Raw genomic sequence first — 15874 nt, 5'->3', positions numbered from 1 at the left:
CCCCCTACACTACAACATTTGCAATAGGCAGAAAAACCTATTATCAGGATTTGAAATGGGTATCCTTCTCAAAGGACTCGGCGAGGAAGAGCAATAAAACCAACTCAAAAGTACTAAGAAATGTAATGGACCTTTGTTAGAGGGAGGAAAAAATATGGGTCGTAGTGGCGAGGAAGCTCTTTACCAACCATATATTTGTTAGAAATACATGATTCTCAATTGTAAGACCTTATCTTCAATTGTAAACTTTGGTTACTTTAAAATTTAATGCATCAAGTTTAGTAAAAAACCTCATTATTTATTTCTGCTGATTCTTTTTTTTTTCTCTTTTCATAATTCTTTGTGTTTTTTAGTTTATAAAAAAATAAAAAAATCTCTGTGTTTTTTACCCCTCTGTTAAACAACGATTACAACAAATTTGAGGAAAAAACCTGCAAGACACAGATCTTTTGTGTTTATTATTTAGATAAATGGAAGAACAGAAAAACATATAATAGACTACACAAATCTGATGCGGTTCATTGAGTTGGCAACACTCACAGATAATTTTGTATCATTAATTTCTTAGCTAAACGTGAAAAACAATTATATATATAGTTCGTTAAATGAGTTTAGTTGTTATTCGGTTAGTAGAAAATTTATTACACGACCCGATTGGTTGTCTATATACAAAGTATGCATTTATACCTCGGCTATGAATTCACGTGGACAAATGGGATAGCAAACCAAAGTTCATACGCCGAGTGCAGGATATCCCATTTTGTTATGAATTCACGTGGACAAACTACACTGCATGGACTAGAAATATTTGAGGTGGCTTAAATTGGTTGTCTATATTGTTTTTTTTTATTCTTAGAAAAAACTTCGGTTACATATCATATCATGCATTATCATGTGTAATCCAAAGACAACTATATAAACTTTTAAGTACATAACATAATTTGTTATACTTTGTCAATAACTATTTTGCTCAACAGCCAATTATGAAAAAAACAATAGTATTTTCATAATATGATTAAGGTCATTGTTCAAAATTGATTATATATAGCAAAAAAAATATAGATGGCAGAAATAAATCAAAAATAGCTCTAAGATGAAGGGGAAAAATTGATTATAAATATATCAAAATAAATTTTCCAATTCTCTTGAAAGTTATGAATTTAACGGTTTTAAACCCAAAGTACACTTTTAATAATTATTTATATATAATCAAGATAAATTAATATCCAGATCATAACAAAGATTCTATTATTTTTATATATTTGTATCATATTGTAGTATTTGTCGTAACAAAAAAAATCACAAATATTAAGAACTAAAAATTTAAAAATCAATATGAATTAAACTTATATTCTTGTAACATATGTCAATATACATTATAATAAAATATACTTGCAATAATTAAAATTAAAAAAAAAAAACAGGAAAATCCCGGGCCAACGGTAGTAACATATAAAAAAGGTCGAGACTCTTCTCCGCAATTCACGTTCAAAAAATAGTTTAACCAGGGAAGGACACGTGTCCAAACGCACGTAATATTGCGTTTCATTTAATCGATCATCTGTGGGTTTACGTTTCTTTTCTTTTCTCTCTTCTTATAAAATTGGGGTTTTTAAGTATTTGGGTTTATCAGTCTAATTGGGCCTCTCACACATGTTATTATACGCTGTGTTTTGGCTATTAGGTTAGGCAGGGAGAGACTACACCTTAGCGCCGTCGACGTCTCATCTTCCTCAAAACCGATCGATGACCTTCAAACCTCCCATTAAACTCGGCCACGATGTAGATTCAATGCGGGATGGATTTTAATTGCAGATGACGATGGAGTCACTATATAAAGGTAAGCTAGCTTGATACATTTCATTTGTACTCTTGCTCTTTGATATGGCTAACGTTTTGGTTCTCCTTTCCGATCTCCAGTGCGCTTGCTCCGCTTCTGGGAGGCCAAGAACGTCTGCCGTGGTGGAGAACTCATGGGTGCTGTTAGTTGATTCTCAGGTTTGTTCTAAAATCCCCATTTATTTAGCTTTACCAATTGAATACTTTAAATTGTGATTTCAGTTATGTGTGTGTGTTTTTTTTTTATGTTTTCATCTTAGCGCATCTTCCCTCTGATTTGTTAATAAGATCTCTGTTTTGTTTTGTTTCCAGTCGACCATGATGCCGGCTACTGTGAATGTTAACCGTCTCGCAGCACATCAGCCTAATCTGGAGGCGGGTTCGGTCTACTCTCTCACTGGATTTTGAGGTCACACGATGTAACCAGAACTACCGTCTGTCGGACTCCCATATTTTGATCCGTTTTGCCGAGTCAACCTCTTTCAAGAAGATCGCTGAACCGTAACTACAGTGAGCTGCTTGGACTTGCTAATTCCAACAACCAGCTTCCGAGCTGTTTTTGAACGCCACATCCGACACGCATATCTATTTTGACAAAGCAACATATGCGGGCGAAAAAGATTGTTTTACGAGTAACGTTTCGCGAGACTTTGTTTTAAGCATTATCTGATTATATTAATTCCGATCTGTACATATGTCCGTTGTTATCTTTGTTTGCAGGTTGGTTGAGCAAAGCACGGGACTGGCACCAGTGGCTCCACTGCTGAAGAGTTATGCTAAGGTGGAGAAGTTGAGCATATCTGAGCTCAACGATTTTGTCCTCACTGCTGCGTCTCAGGTTTGCTACCATAACTGTGATACTCTCTACCGAAATTTAACAAAATTTGTACGTAATGTTCCCATGCAATTAGGCCGTTAGGTTATTGTGTTAAGCTTTTTTTTTTTTTATCTTGACTAATTCGTTTAAGCTCATCCTTTCACAAGCCCCTGCATCTTCTATGATATAATTGAGGTATAGAAGTATAGAAAATTGTTTATTTCACGTCACTACTTTGGTAGCATGCAAACTTCTAATGTGTTCGTCTCTGCATTGATACGGTTCTGCATCTATATAGCTAGCTAGACCGGAGCGTTTAATACAATCATCTAATGTGTGTGCCTTTACAATCATGCAGGACATTGATTTCATTTGCAGTGGAAAGGTTACTGGAGTCAAGTTGGACAAAGGGTGGTGCTATGTTTCATGTTCAAAGTGTTTCAAGAAACTCCACCGGTCTGTCTCAACCCTCACGTGCCAGTCTTGCAACAATACCAATGCGGTTGGTGTTCTTCGGTACGTCCTAACTCTGAGTAGTTTTATGATTTACGTTGGACCTATTGTGTGAGTTGATACATTTCGCTCTGATCACTTTTGAAATCTCCATTGGACCAACCGTGTGATTTGATACATTTATGCTAGGTACCGTGTGGAAATGTCCATTGCAGACAGTACTGGTGAGGCTTTGTTTGTTGCGTTTGATGGAGTTATGGCGAAGCTGTCAACCTCTTGGTACGTTCTTCTATATTGTGCTTTTTTTTTTTTGAATTGAATGTCTACTAATTGAATAGTTTCGTTGTACCTTCTTCTATATTGTGCTTCTTTGTGAACTGAATATCTACTTAGTGAATAGTTCGTTGTACATGCAGGCTGGTGATGGTGTCAACCCCGAAGAAGCTGACGCTCCCCCGTTCGTTCGAGACATGGAGGGAAGGTCATTCACATTCCAGGTGAAGGTGGGCCCGTATAATTTCACGGCAAATCATCAAAGCTTCACCATCTCACGCATTCTCAGCGAGGGCGACCGCGAGCCACAGCCTGATTTTGCTGATGATGTAATACTTTTATATTATCCCCATCGTTTCTATTGTGCATGAAACTAACCTGATTTCACTGTATAGGGTGGTGACGATGACAATGGAGGTGACAACAACAATGGAGATGACAACAATACTGGCTTGGTGAAGCGTAAGATGGACTTTGGTGGAGGTAGCAAGTCTGGAGGACCATCTGCTAAGGTGAAGAGGGCTCGGAAGGCTTAAGTGACTGCAGGATGAAAGTTGCATGTTTCCCTTTTCTAATAATAATCAAGATGTTTTCTTTATGAGCAAGTACGCTTTTGCTATTTATACTCTGGTGTTTTGACTCTTTTGGCATTTGAGTTTGCTTCTTTATGGACAAGTTTGGGTTTTTATTTTTTTTCTGCTTTTAGATTATTGGCTTATGCATTTTTCATCTATAGCAGAATATATGTTGTTAAATAGATTTTGTTGGATTATTAGCTTATGCAATTTTTTTTGTTTTAATTTTAATTTTGATTATATATTTAATATGTTAAATTTAATTTAGATGTATAATATATTATAAATATATAAGTAGTTAAGCAATTATAATATTAGTTTAAATTATTCATTATTTTTCTTTTACAAATTTTAAAATTGTTACAATCTTTTTTAACAAATTATTTGATATGATAGGGTATGAAACTCAAGTAAAATAGTAAGTTTAACAGTTTTATTTTGTTAAATAGATTTTGTTAGATATTATCATTTTATACGTGTTGTTATGAATATTTTGCCCCTTTTAATTTAAACCGATATTTTTTATAAGCCAATAATCTAACAAAATCTACTGAGAAAGATTTATGGGTATTCAAAAGTTTAAGCTCCATAGCAATTGCTATTCAGCTATGAGTAAGCAATTCGTTTTCTGCTTTACTTTCTGATTTCCATTTGGCACGCATAGAAAACATTTACATAATAGCATTTAGAAACTACAGAACTAGAGAAATAGCTTACATTACAACTGTAGTTTGAAGACATACTTGGTCAAGTCATATGAAGATGAGGGCCCCAAGGGACTATATGGCACATGCTATTCTTCATTTTTTTATCAATCTCTAATATCGGAGTCTGGCTCCTCGCCGGAAGAGCGGCGGCGGCGGAGAGAGAGGAGCGTAAACCCGCGCTGCAGGAAACTCGCGAGAGAATTCTCGAAGCAAACATCACAGAGAAAAGAAGGCAGAGATCAAGACGAAGACGAGATGATAATCGAATCGAATTGTGTTTTGAGGAAAATGCTCAGGTCAAGAGGCGGAGGCACACAGACACACAGAGACGTGGTTTAGTGTAGAGAAGAGAGTGCTTGTTTACGTAAATACCCCCACCGATGCACGACTGATGCCGTGGACTGATGCCTGAGCTTGTGAGGGTATTATTGTCAATATAGCAACTAGGAGATTTGAGAACCCTCTTCTCCGATCAGAGGCGCTCGTCCTAGTATATTTTTTTGGACAGACAAAGACCAACTTTTTGGATAAGCTGTACGATGTAACTTATGCCCGGACTTCTTCTCTCTCGTGTTAACTTCTATGGATTCTTTTAAGTGTTTACTAATGATGTTTTCTGAAGAATGATTTGTAACTTTTCCTGATGCTGATGATGCTTTTACTTGGCAAAAATTATCAGCATGTTTATATATAATTCAGACTAGAGATTGACCCGCATGCCTGTGCGGGTGTTAATTTTTACGGTTTTATAAATTTTTATTCGTTATTTTATCATTAGTGTTATATATTTAAGATATGTCGTCGTATAACTAATTGTATTCAAAATATTTGGATTGAATCGGGTAATAAGATTATTTTTGGTACAAATATACAAACTCTTTTCAGATATATTGGTTAATTAAATATTTTTATGTTTCTACACATCAAAATCAAAAATCCAAAACAATTAATCCTGAAAGAAACAACTTGTACCTCAATGAGTATCCGAATGTCCATACTTAACTGATTTTGCAAATAGTTTAAAAAAAAAACTTGTACCTCAATGAGTATCCGAATGTCCATACTTAACTGATTTTGCAAATAGTTTAAAAAAAAAACTTGTACCTCAATGAGTATCCGAATGTCCATACTTAACTGATTTTGCAAATAGTTTAAAAAAAAAACTTGTACCTCAATGAGTATCCGAATGTCCATACTTAACTGATTTTGCAAATAGTTTAAAAAAAAAACTTGTACCTCAATGAGTATCCGAATGTCCATACTTAACTGATTTTGCAAATAGTTTAAAAAAAAAACTTGTACCTCAATGAGTATCCGAATGTCCATACTTAACTGATTTTGCAAATAGTTTAAAAAAAAAACTTGTACCTCAATGAGTATCCGAATGTCCATACTTAACTGATTTTGCAAATAGTTTAAAAAAAAAACTTGTACCTCAATGAGTATCCGAATGTCCATACTTAACTGATTTTGCAAATAGATTAAAAAAGAAACTCTTTCTATATATTTGGCAAAAATAAGAAAAATAGAAAGAATTTTTTATTTAGTAAAATAGTTATATGAAGTGAAACATTAAGTGACAGTAAATGTAATACTTTTTAATTATTTTGATTTAAATTATTATCTTGTTCAGATAAACTATGCCTTTGAATTATGTGTTTTGCTATGTAATTTTTCACCAATTGGAACTAAGACAAAAGAAAGTTTTAGTAAAACATATTAAACCAAACTATTAACCATATGCAAAACTCAGTTATTTTACATTTTTATTTTTTTATAATTGCACAAAGTTAATATTGATTAACTAATAAATAAAAATCTACATTATTACTTTTACGTTAAATATAATTAATGATGTGATATATTGTTAAAGTAATATAATTAATGAAATTACTAAAATAAAACTATACTTATATTTTTATACATTAATATTTGTTTTTTATAATTAGTGTTTTATATTTTAGATATGTCGTAATATAACTAATTGTATTCAAAAGATCTGGATCGAATCAGATAATATGGTTATTTTTGGTACAAATATTCAAACTCGTTTCAAATACATTGGTTATTTAGATATTTTAGGGTCATATATATCAGAACCAAACTCATCCAGACTCAAAAGGATCCAACTCAAAACCTACACATAAATTTATAATATTCAAGGAGTGAGTAATTTTAAAACAAAAAAAACGATACCCGAAAGAAACAACTCGTACCTAAGTGGATATCTAGTGTTCATGCCTAACTGATTTTATAAACTAATAGAAATGATATTTTTATGTGTTTTGCTAAATTAAGTAAAATAAAAAGAGTTTTTTTTATTTAGTAAGCAATTATATTGAGTAAAAAATTAAGTGACAATGAATGTAATTCATTTTTATTATTTTGATTTAAGTTATGATTTTATTCACTAAACATGTCTTTGAATTATGTTTTTGGCTACGTAATTTTCCACTGATTGAAAAAAAAATTTCTAGTAAAACAAACTAAAACAAACGTTTAACCTTATGCAAAACTCAATTATTTTACTTTTTTGATTTTATAATTGGCACAAAATTAATATTGATTAACTACTAAATAAAAATCTACACTATTATTATTATGGTAATATAATTAATGATGTGAAATATTGTTAAGACAATATAATTAATATGAGTGAAATATGGAAATACAATTAATGTAATACTACTATCTTTGTTTCCCAACAATTTTCAGTTATAGTACTATTCATGTTTCCAAACAGCACTAAAGTGTACTTCAGTTTTAATAATATAGATACTATTTTAATAAGGTAGAAAATGTCATTGCCTAATAACACATTAAACCATACAAAATTGAAACACATTTTGGTTGCAATATTGTTAGTTAAGATGCTGAATTACTTAGAGTAGTTGAGTAGGTCCTGACTTCTTTTTGAATGGGACTAAGTCAAAATTAATGTTCAACTACTTATTATGTATTATAACTCAACAGCTAAATAACCTGTTAATGGCTAAACACTCAGCCGAAAACAGAGTTATTTGCTATACATTCTTACTTGCATTTTTTTTTTCATTCAATGTCTTTCTTGGTCATTTTAACCTGGACTCGAAGACCCGAACCGGAACCAACTCAAAAATATCCAACCCGGAACCGGATCAAAAATTTACAAGTACTTTTTGGGTCTAAATTTTTTTTACCCGAAAGAACCAGGACTGAAAAGGAACTGACCCGAATAGATCCGGATCCGAAAAGAACCGACCCGAATAGACCCGACCCGATAAGAACCGATTTGTACCCGACTTAAAAACATGTACATCTAAAACAACGAATAGTTATTACCCGATTCAATCCAAATATTTTGAATACAATTAGTTATACGACGACATATCTTAAATATATAACACTAATGATAAAATAACGAATAAAAATTTATAAAACCATAAAAATTAACACCCGCACATGCGTGCGGGTCAATCTCTAGTCTGAATTATATATAAACATGCTGATAATTTTTGCCAAGTAAAAGCATCATCAGCATCAGGAAAAGTTATAAATCATTCTTCAAAAAACATCATTAGTAAACACTTAAAAGAATCCAGAGAAGTTAACACGAGAGAGAGAAGAAGTCCGGGCATAAGTTACATCGTACAGCTTATCCAAAAAGTTGGTCTTTGTCTGTCCAAAAAAATATACTAGGACGAGCGCCTCTGATCACAGAAGAGGGTTCTCAAATCTCCTAGTTGCTATATTGACAATAATACCCTCACAAGCTCAGGCATCAGTCCACGGCATCAGTCGTGCATCGGTGGGGGTATTTACGTAAACAAGCACTCTCTTCTCCACACTAAACCACGTCTCTGTGTCTGTGTGCCTCCGCCTCTGGACCTGAGCATTTTCCTCAAAACACAATTCGATTCGATTATCATCTCGTCTTCGTCTTGATCTCTGCCTTCTTTTCTCTGCCTTCTTTTCTCTGTGATGTTTGCTTCGAGAATTCTTTCGCGAGTTTCCCGCAGCGCGGGTTTACGCTCCTCTCTCTCCGCCGCCGCCACTCTTCCGGCGAGGAGCCAGACTTCGTGGCCATTATATATAAACAATCGCTAACGTGAATAGTGGTCTTTGTTAACCTTAATTATTAGGTTAGTTAATTTTATTTAGATTTATAAGAATATAAATCTCATAGAAATTTATAATGAAGAATTTGGAGACTATATGTACTAGAGATTTTTCCGCCGTGTCCGGATTTTTTTGCCATATATTTTGTTTAAATGTAGATTATTTTAGAGCTTATATTGGTGTTTTTCCAAACATGTTTTGTATTATCATTACTTTGTAATACTGTCTGAGAACCTATGTTTTTAGCTTTATATTGTATTTCTTAATACTCACAACAGTTACTACTTACTATTGTATAATGCCTTGAGATATCCATGTTCTTTGTTAACCTTTATTATTAATTATTCTGAAATTATTGAAAATGTTTTAAGTGGTGAGTTTTGAAGTGATTTTAGAGTGTTCGAATGTTTTTCTTAGTTTTAAAAAATAAAAATCTAAATATCATAGTTTTAGATGAAATACTAGTATGATTTAACAAAAATCATATTCCATCTATTTCAAAAGACTCGATGTTTTGAATGTATGCATAAGAATTAAGGTATACATCATTTCTTAAAAAAGTGATATTAAAAATATAAATCAAAACTAATTTAACCAATCTTTAAAAATAAGTATTAAACATCATTGGTCACATAATTTTTAATAAAACAAAGATTAAAATAAAAATATCTAACATCATTTATTTTTGAAACATCAAAAATTCTTCAAAACATCGTATATTTTGAAACGGAGGGAGTATTAAACTTTCAAATCATAGAAAGTCATCTGAAAACTCAGAAAAATCAAATCTCTTCTAATTCGTTAGTGACTACAACACCCCTGGATGATATTATTTTGATGATTTTAAAATAACTTAAAAAATCTATTATCTATATATATAAAGTTGGTTTTTTCCCTTCTTATGACATGTGGAAGGGGGGTTTGTTGACATGTGTCCTCATGTTTTTTTTTTTGTATTTAAATTCTTCTTCTTTTAAATTATTGCAATTTTCTCTATCAATTTTTAGTTTTGTATTATCTAATCCTTCTCACATTTATTGGTCTCTAAAATTCAAGAAATAAATAAAATAATATAAATATATTTTAAATATTTAATTTATTCACACCTAAAAATAACAAGACTTTTCATCATTTTATTATTTTTACTAATTTTTATTACTTCATTTACAAATTATATTTATGTCACTATTAGTATCATAAGATAATCAAATTAAGAATAAGAAACTAGACAACCAACGCATAAACTAAGAAAACGGGCCAAAGGGAGAATAATAATTGAAAGGCCAAAGCCACCAAAAAACAGAAAAATATATGCCTAAAACACCGGAATCACTACCAGTAGCTAAAAAGTAAGAAACACCTCACAAACTAAACAAGAACATACATGCCGACATGCAACTGAAAAACCACAAAGCTCTGGATAGAAGAGACCAAAACTCCAAGAGACTAACTCCGCACACCTATACCAAGAAAAACATGGAAATAAAAGAAACAACTTGAGAGAGGGAGAATGGGATACAACCACCAAAAAATCAGAGACTAAACTTGAGACCAGAAATAACCTTCCAAGCCCACATAGCATACACGAACGAAAACATTATCCAAATCTCGAGTGGCAAACATGGTGAAAGGGAGAGCCACCAGAGATGCAATGAAAGCTGCAAAGAGATGCAAGAATAGAGAGGGAAAGGGAGACGGAGCGAAATCAGAAAAATATGGAGCCGTCCTCGAGCTATGAAAGAGAGCATAGAAGTCAGAACACCAAAAACTAAATATTGAAAACCAAAACGAGAAGAGACTATTGACGGTAAGCCAACGACGAGGAATACAAAATCAAAGACGAATAAACTCTGACCCAACCAAGGAGATGCAGTTCCTAACATCACCTGAAATCTAAGGAAGAAGAGGAGCAATCAATATTGACTGGAACAGCCTACAATGCCGTGGGAAGCAACCGAACAACTGAAAACTCATAAACCCAATCTGCAACAAATACCATATAATCTCATAGGTGAAGAAGGCAAGAAGAGCAAGAGAAAAATGTGAGCCTTTTTCCGGTGATGGTGAGAAGCACCGCACACCAGAAATGTAACGAAATACATAGACGGTGAGGGCTCAATTTTAAAATATGGGGAGAGGGCAAAAAACATCTTAAAAATTATAATTTTCTAAAATATGAAAAAAATATAATACAATTTTGACGATGAAACCGTTAATTTTAGAATCAACAAATGTGTAGATGCAAAGTTATTGAAATTCAATATTAGTTTACGTTAGATGTTCATTTGACTACTAACAAGTACTATACACACAACAACACATTATTAAAAAAAACGCAAAATATATTAACTTATCACCTACTACATAACACACTAAAAACATCAAATAATGATCTTAACAAATAAAAACGACAACATAATTACATTATCCAAAAAAAATCATGTTCTTAGCAATAATAAAAAAATATTCCGCGCGAAGCGCGGACACCCTCCTAGTTATTAAAATAATTGCTTTAATGATTCTATGATTTTATCAAATCTTTTCGAATTCTTTAGTGACTACAACACCTCTTGATGGCGTTAGTTTGATGATTGTTGAATACATCTTCTAGATTCTAAAATCATTGTACTAAAATATGTTGAATACAAACCTCTTACTCATATAATCAACCAAACCTATATAAGTTACTGCCACTTATACCCCTTTAAACTTTGGTGATTTGACCAAAAAAAAAAAATCTTTGGTGATATAACTAATTAGCTAATTTAATTCGACTTTTCAAAATACACTACTACGATATATACGTGTTATGCTAAAGTCCACAAACTAACAAATATTGGAACCATAAATCTTTGGACAAATAAATCTTTGGACAAAAAGTTTCAAATATTTTATAGATAGGTCAATCATAAGGCATAAATATGATGAATTATATATAATTTTTGGTGGAATATTAATAATAAAAGGTTTGATGAGTGTAGACCGATTATAGTACCGTAAAAACCGAGACTATTTAAGAGAGTGTCTATTGTAGACTGGAATCTCTGGTATCCATAATTCATGGTCTACATAAAAATGTTTGGATCGGAAAATTGTAGCTTTTATTGCTAAATGTATGTCTTAAGGTAAAATTAAATTTTATTTACATTGGAAGATTAGAAAATGAGTAAACACTTAACCAAATGGTTTATCAAAAGCAACAAAGCACCAAATGTCTTATGTAATAACATGGTTATAGACTACACATAATTGTTTTAGTTTTCAAACTCGTTATGTAATGTTTTATAAGAAATAATGTCAAAAGCAGTAAAACAGGCTTTTATGAAAAAAAAATAATACATTAGAAGTCACAAAAAGTATTTCTAAAAGAGTGTTAAACAATACATTATTAACTAATATTATTAAATTTTCTAAAATCTTATGGAGAAATTTGTCGAAATATCATAAAATCGCTACCAATTTTCAAAAATACATTCAATTAAAAATACTTTAACATTTGGATTTAGAGTTTGGTGATTATTGTTTAGGATTAAATATTTAGAGATATGGTTGATTTACAATACAAAATTCTCCCAGAAGAATATCCAGAAGAAGAATGGAAAGGGTTCTTTGCCTGAAACCTTATGTTTTCTCTATACATGTTTTAAGTTTGTGCTACTGTCTGAGAACCTATGTTTTTGGATTATAGCTTGATATTGTATTTATTAGTACTCCCATCAGTTATTATTGTAACTCTTATTGTACAATGCTTTGAGACTTATATTTTCATGGTTTCCCTTTATTATTAGGATAATTTTAGATTAGATGTATAAGAATATAAATCACAGAGAACTTTAGAATGAAGCATAGTATTAGGAGCCTAAATGTAAGGCTCTGACCAGTCTTGTTAGTAGATCTTTATTCCTTCACTTGGTCCTTGGACTACACCCTGCGGTTGACGCATCCGTCGATGTGTTAAATCCCACAATCATCACATCACATGTTTTTTTTTTTAAATTTGACCTTACAACAAATCAATTCTTGATTTCATATTTCTACTATTCTATTTCAAAAATGTTACAAAAGAGATAATTGGGATGTATTACTCTTAAATTATATTATTATTAGTTACTGGTTTCTAATATTCTTATCAAATGAAGTGTGTTCAACTGAGAGTATGAATTGATTTGTATAAAAATAATAAATCAACTAGATATTTTGTCCACATATGCGTATAAAATCGTTTTACGAATATTTATTAGTTTATACTAGGGGGTAGCGCGGTGTGAGACGGCAGTTGGCGTATGACGGGTTGAAATTACGATCCGAAGTTTATTTTATTTTATTATATAAAATATTTAAACATTTTTTGATATGCATCATGCTATTATCTAAAAATGTTCACTTATACAATTCTTTTGATATTTTACATTACTTGTTTTATAAGTTTGGCAACAGAGTCCTTTAGAGCACCCGCAACGCGGGTTCGTGATGAATCCTAAGCGCGATAACTTAGGTAAAAGCAATTAAAAAAATAATTTTAAAATGTCGTAACCGAAGGATTGATCCTAAACTAAGGGGTTTAAGGATCAAATCCTTAATCACGTGGCAAGGCGGGAGTGGTCGTGGTAGGGGTTGTGTTTCGTATGTGGAAAAAACATTCATTCTCTTTCTCCGTCTCGAAAAAAAAACTCTCCCGAAGGCGAAAGGCGATTCAGAGATCGTGAAACGGTGAAGGTAAATCGCGTGCTCTTAACTCAATATTTTTGGATTAGGTGTTGATGCATGTTGATTAGTCAGTTCTAGGGTTCTATCGTGTGGTAAAAATCGATTTTAGGTTTCAAATCGAATTGGGGATTTTTTTCGATTTACGGTTTTCGTCTAGGTTTGTTATTTTCTGCATCTCGAATCGGTTCTTTGTTGTTTGAGAGTTCTATCGTATGGTTTTAATAGATATAGGGTTTGAAATTGAGTTGGGATTGACTTCTGGATTGATTTACGTTCCGTGAAGAGTTATAAATAATTTTACGGTTCGAGATTGATTTGTAAATCGATTACGGGTTCAGGATAGTCGAAACCATTTGTGTTAAGCTATCCTTATAGCTAATTATGAATCTGATAACATGATTTTCCTTGCAGGTTTTGAAATGGAGGAAGAACTTCGCGATAAGAAAGCACAAAAAGAGTACTACAACATGATCGATTTTGTTGCAAATGCGCAACAGGGGATTCCCAAAATTTGCCCCTGTGGATCAATCACGAAAGAAACCGTTGATGAAGATGATACGTACGACTACCTCCCGGGAAAAAGATACTTTATCTGCAAAGACTTTGAGGTATGTACTGTAATTAATCTGGTTATTTTTATGGTTCATATTCTGACAAATGTTTATCTTTTTTTGCAGAATGATGGGCTGCATTTCAGGCAACCATGGGTTACGGCTATTCATGAAGAAGTTGAGAGGCTCAAAGAACGGTATCACGAGCAGGCGAAGCTTCTGAGAGAGTGCCAGGCAGTTAAGGTGAGTGATGAGTGATCTGTTATGTCTTTAGGACTTTACTTATATGTGGGTAGGACTATAGTTCTGTAATAACTGTATGATGTATGTTCAGGACGAGGTGAGAATGCTGCAGGACGAGGTGAGAATGCTGCTTATGCGTGTGGCTGAACTCGAGAGAGCCCTGTGAGGTTAGTGGATTAAATTATCCTTCATCTCTGCCTCGTGTGAAATTAGTAGGAGTTTGCAAATAATATCCATACTGCTTCATTAAATCTCGCTTTCAAACGAAAACTTCATTAACTCACTCTCTAGCTGTTATGATAGGACAGTTTCCTACTAGGATTAAATAGAGTTGAACTAAAGATCCCCATTTAATCTTCTGCGTTTCTACAAGAGAAACACAGAGTGAAATCCGAAAATGGAAAACTCCACTTGCTTTGTAAACCTTTTAGCTAGCCAAGGGTGTGTTGAGCTTGACTCATCGGAACCCCTTTGCTTTAACAGCCAATGTTCCGATGAGTCTACTGTCAAAGAGAGGAAGAAATGGACACCAAAGGAGGATATAATCCTCATTGGTGCTTGGCTCAACACCAGCAAAGACCCTATAGTCGGGAATGAACAAAAAGCTGGTAAGTTCTGGCAGAGGATTGTACAGTACTACAACTGCAGTCCTCAGCTGGTTGGGACAATCCCAAGAGAACTTGGGCAATGCAAGCAAAGATGGGCTAGGATCAATGATTTGGTGTGTAAATTTTCGGGCTGCTACGAGATGGCATTGAGGGAGCAGAGGAGCGGGCAAAATGACAACGATGTGATGAAGGCTGCTTTGGATATCTTCTACAATGACCACGGCAGTAAGTTCAACTTGGAACATGCGTGGAGGGAGCTTCGACATGATGTGAAATGGTGTTCCACCTATCTCGAGAAGGAGAGCGGTCGGGAGAAGCGCAAAGCAGTTGCTTCTGATGCTCAAGGGTCATTCGCGGAGCCAGAAGAAAGACCCATAGGAGTTAAGGCAGCTAAGGCTGGTAGCAAGAAGAAGAAAGGTGGAAAAGAAGAAGAATTGGAAAAGATAGAAGGACTGTTGGCGCTCAAAAAACAAATCTCTAGACAGAATGTGCTAGAGAGTTTACTTGCAAAGACTGAGCCACTAGATGACATGGAATTAGCTCTGAAAATGAAACTTATGTCTGAAATGATGTGATGATTGTTAGCTCTAACTTTAGTACACATTTGCTGTTCGTTTCACTATGTTTAATCATCTCATTTTCTCTATTTCAGGTGATGTACAAGACCATGTGCCTGACGAAGACAAAAGCTGCTGTCTCTTCCTTATGTATTCACGGGATGCTTGTTTTTTTCTCTTATTTTTCCATGTGAACCTAGTCACGGGTACTTTGTCTGTTTATTAGCTTTGTATTTATAAGTCTGGTTGTAGACTCGGCGAAGAGCTATCTCATTTGCTCTTCTTGTACTAAAAACTTGTTATGATGAAATTTTAATTTCGAGTATCTGCGTTTCATCAACCCTTCCCTTCATATTTGTATGCTCACGGCAGGTATGGTCACTGGTTTGTGTTGCCAGTATGATAGTAGAGTTTTGTGTTGCTTCTCAAAATACCAATTCAAATCT

The 15874-nt window shown here is 33.4% G+C and overlaps 1 protein-coding gene and 1 long non-coding RNA gene across 6 annotated transcripts; both read left to right on the top strand.

Annotated features, from left to right (window-relative positions):
• The first annotated feature begins 1651 nt into the window (after positions 1-1651).
• LOC106341813 lies at positions 1652-4072 on the top strand. The gene is made up of 8 exons (XR_001269769.1): positions 1652-1840; positions 1921-1998; positions 2152-2471; positions 2560-2677; positions 3015-3172; positions 3299-3388; positions 3526-3711; positions 3778-4072. It is a non-coding gene; the product is annotated as an uncharacterized LOC106341813 (long non-coding RNA).
• A 9321-nt stretch (positions 4073-13393) lies between these two features.
• Positions 13394-15635, top strand: LOC106303740 (glutathione S-transferase T3-like). Of its 5 annotated transcripts, none has more exons than XM_013740083.1 (4): positions 13394-13478; positions 13881-14077; positions 14147-14263; positions 14355-15627. In XM_013740083.1, exons 2-4 carry the CDS (start codon positions 13889-13891, stop codon positions 14427-14429), a joined length of 381 nt encoding a protein of 126 aa, XP_013595537.1. In that variant the 5' UTR covers positions 13394-13478; positions 13881-13888; the 3' UTR covers positions 14430-15627. The 5 variants fall into 4 exon arrangements, with proteins under 5 accessions (XP_013595537.1, XP_013595517.1, XP_013595531.1 ...); XM_013740077.1 differs by having other exon boundaries at positions 13401-14077; positions 14355-14430; positions 15524-15635; XM_013740057.1 differs by having other exon boundaries at positions 13401-14077.
• The last annotated feature ends 239 nt before the right edge of the window (positions 15636-15874 follow it).

Source organism: Brassica oleracea, chromosome C1 (genome assembly GCF_000695525.1).
Source record: "Brassica oleracea var. oleracea cultivar TO1000 chromosome C1, BOL, whole genome shotgun sequence".
Classification (NCBI taxonomy): domain Eukaryota; kingdom Viridiplantae; phylum Streptophyta; class Magnoliopsida; order Brassicales; family Brassicaceae; genus Brassica; species Brassica oleracea.
Note: the sequence above shows the minus strand (reverse complement) of the source record. Positions and strands in the feature narration are given on the sequence as shown.

Bases quoted from the DNA above. Each gene is read 5' to 3' on its own strand.
- LOC106303740 (XM_013740063.1), top strand. From the start codon at position 14,661: ATGGAAAACTCCACTTGCTTTGTAAACCTTTTAGCTAGCCAAGGGTGT.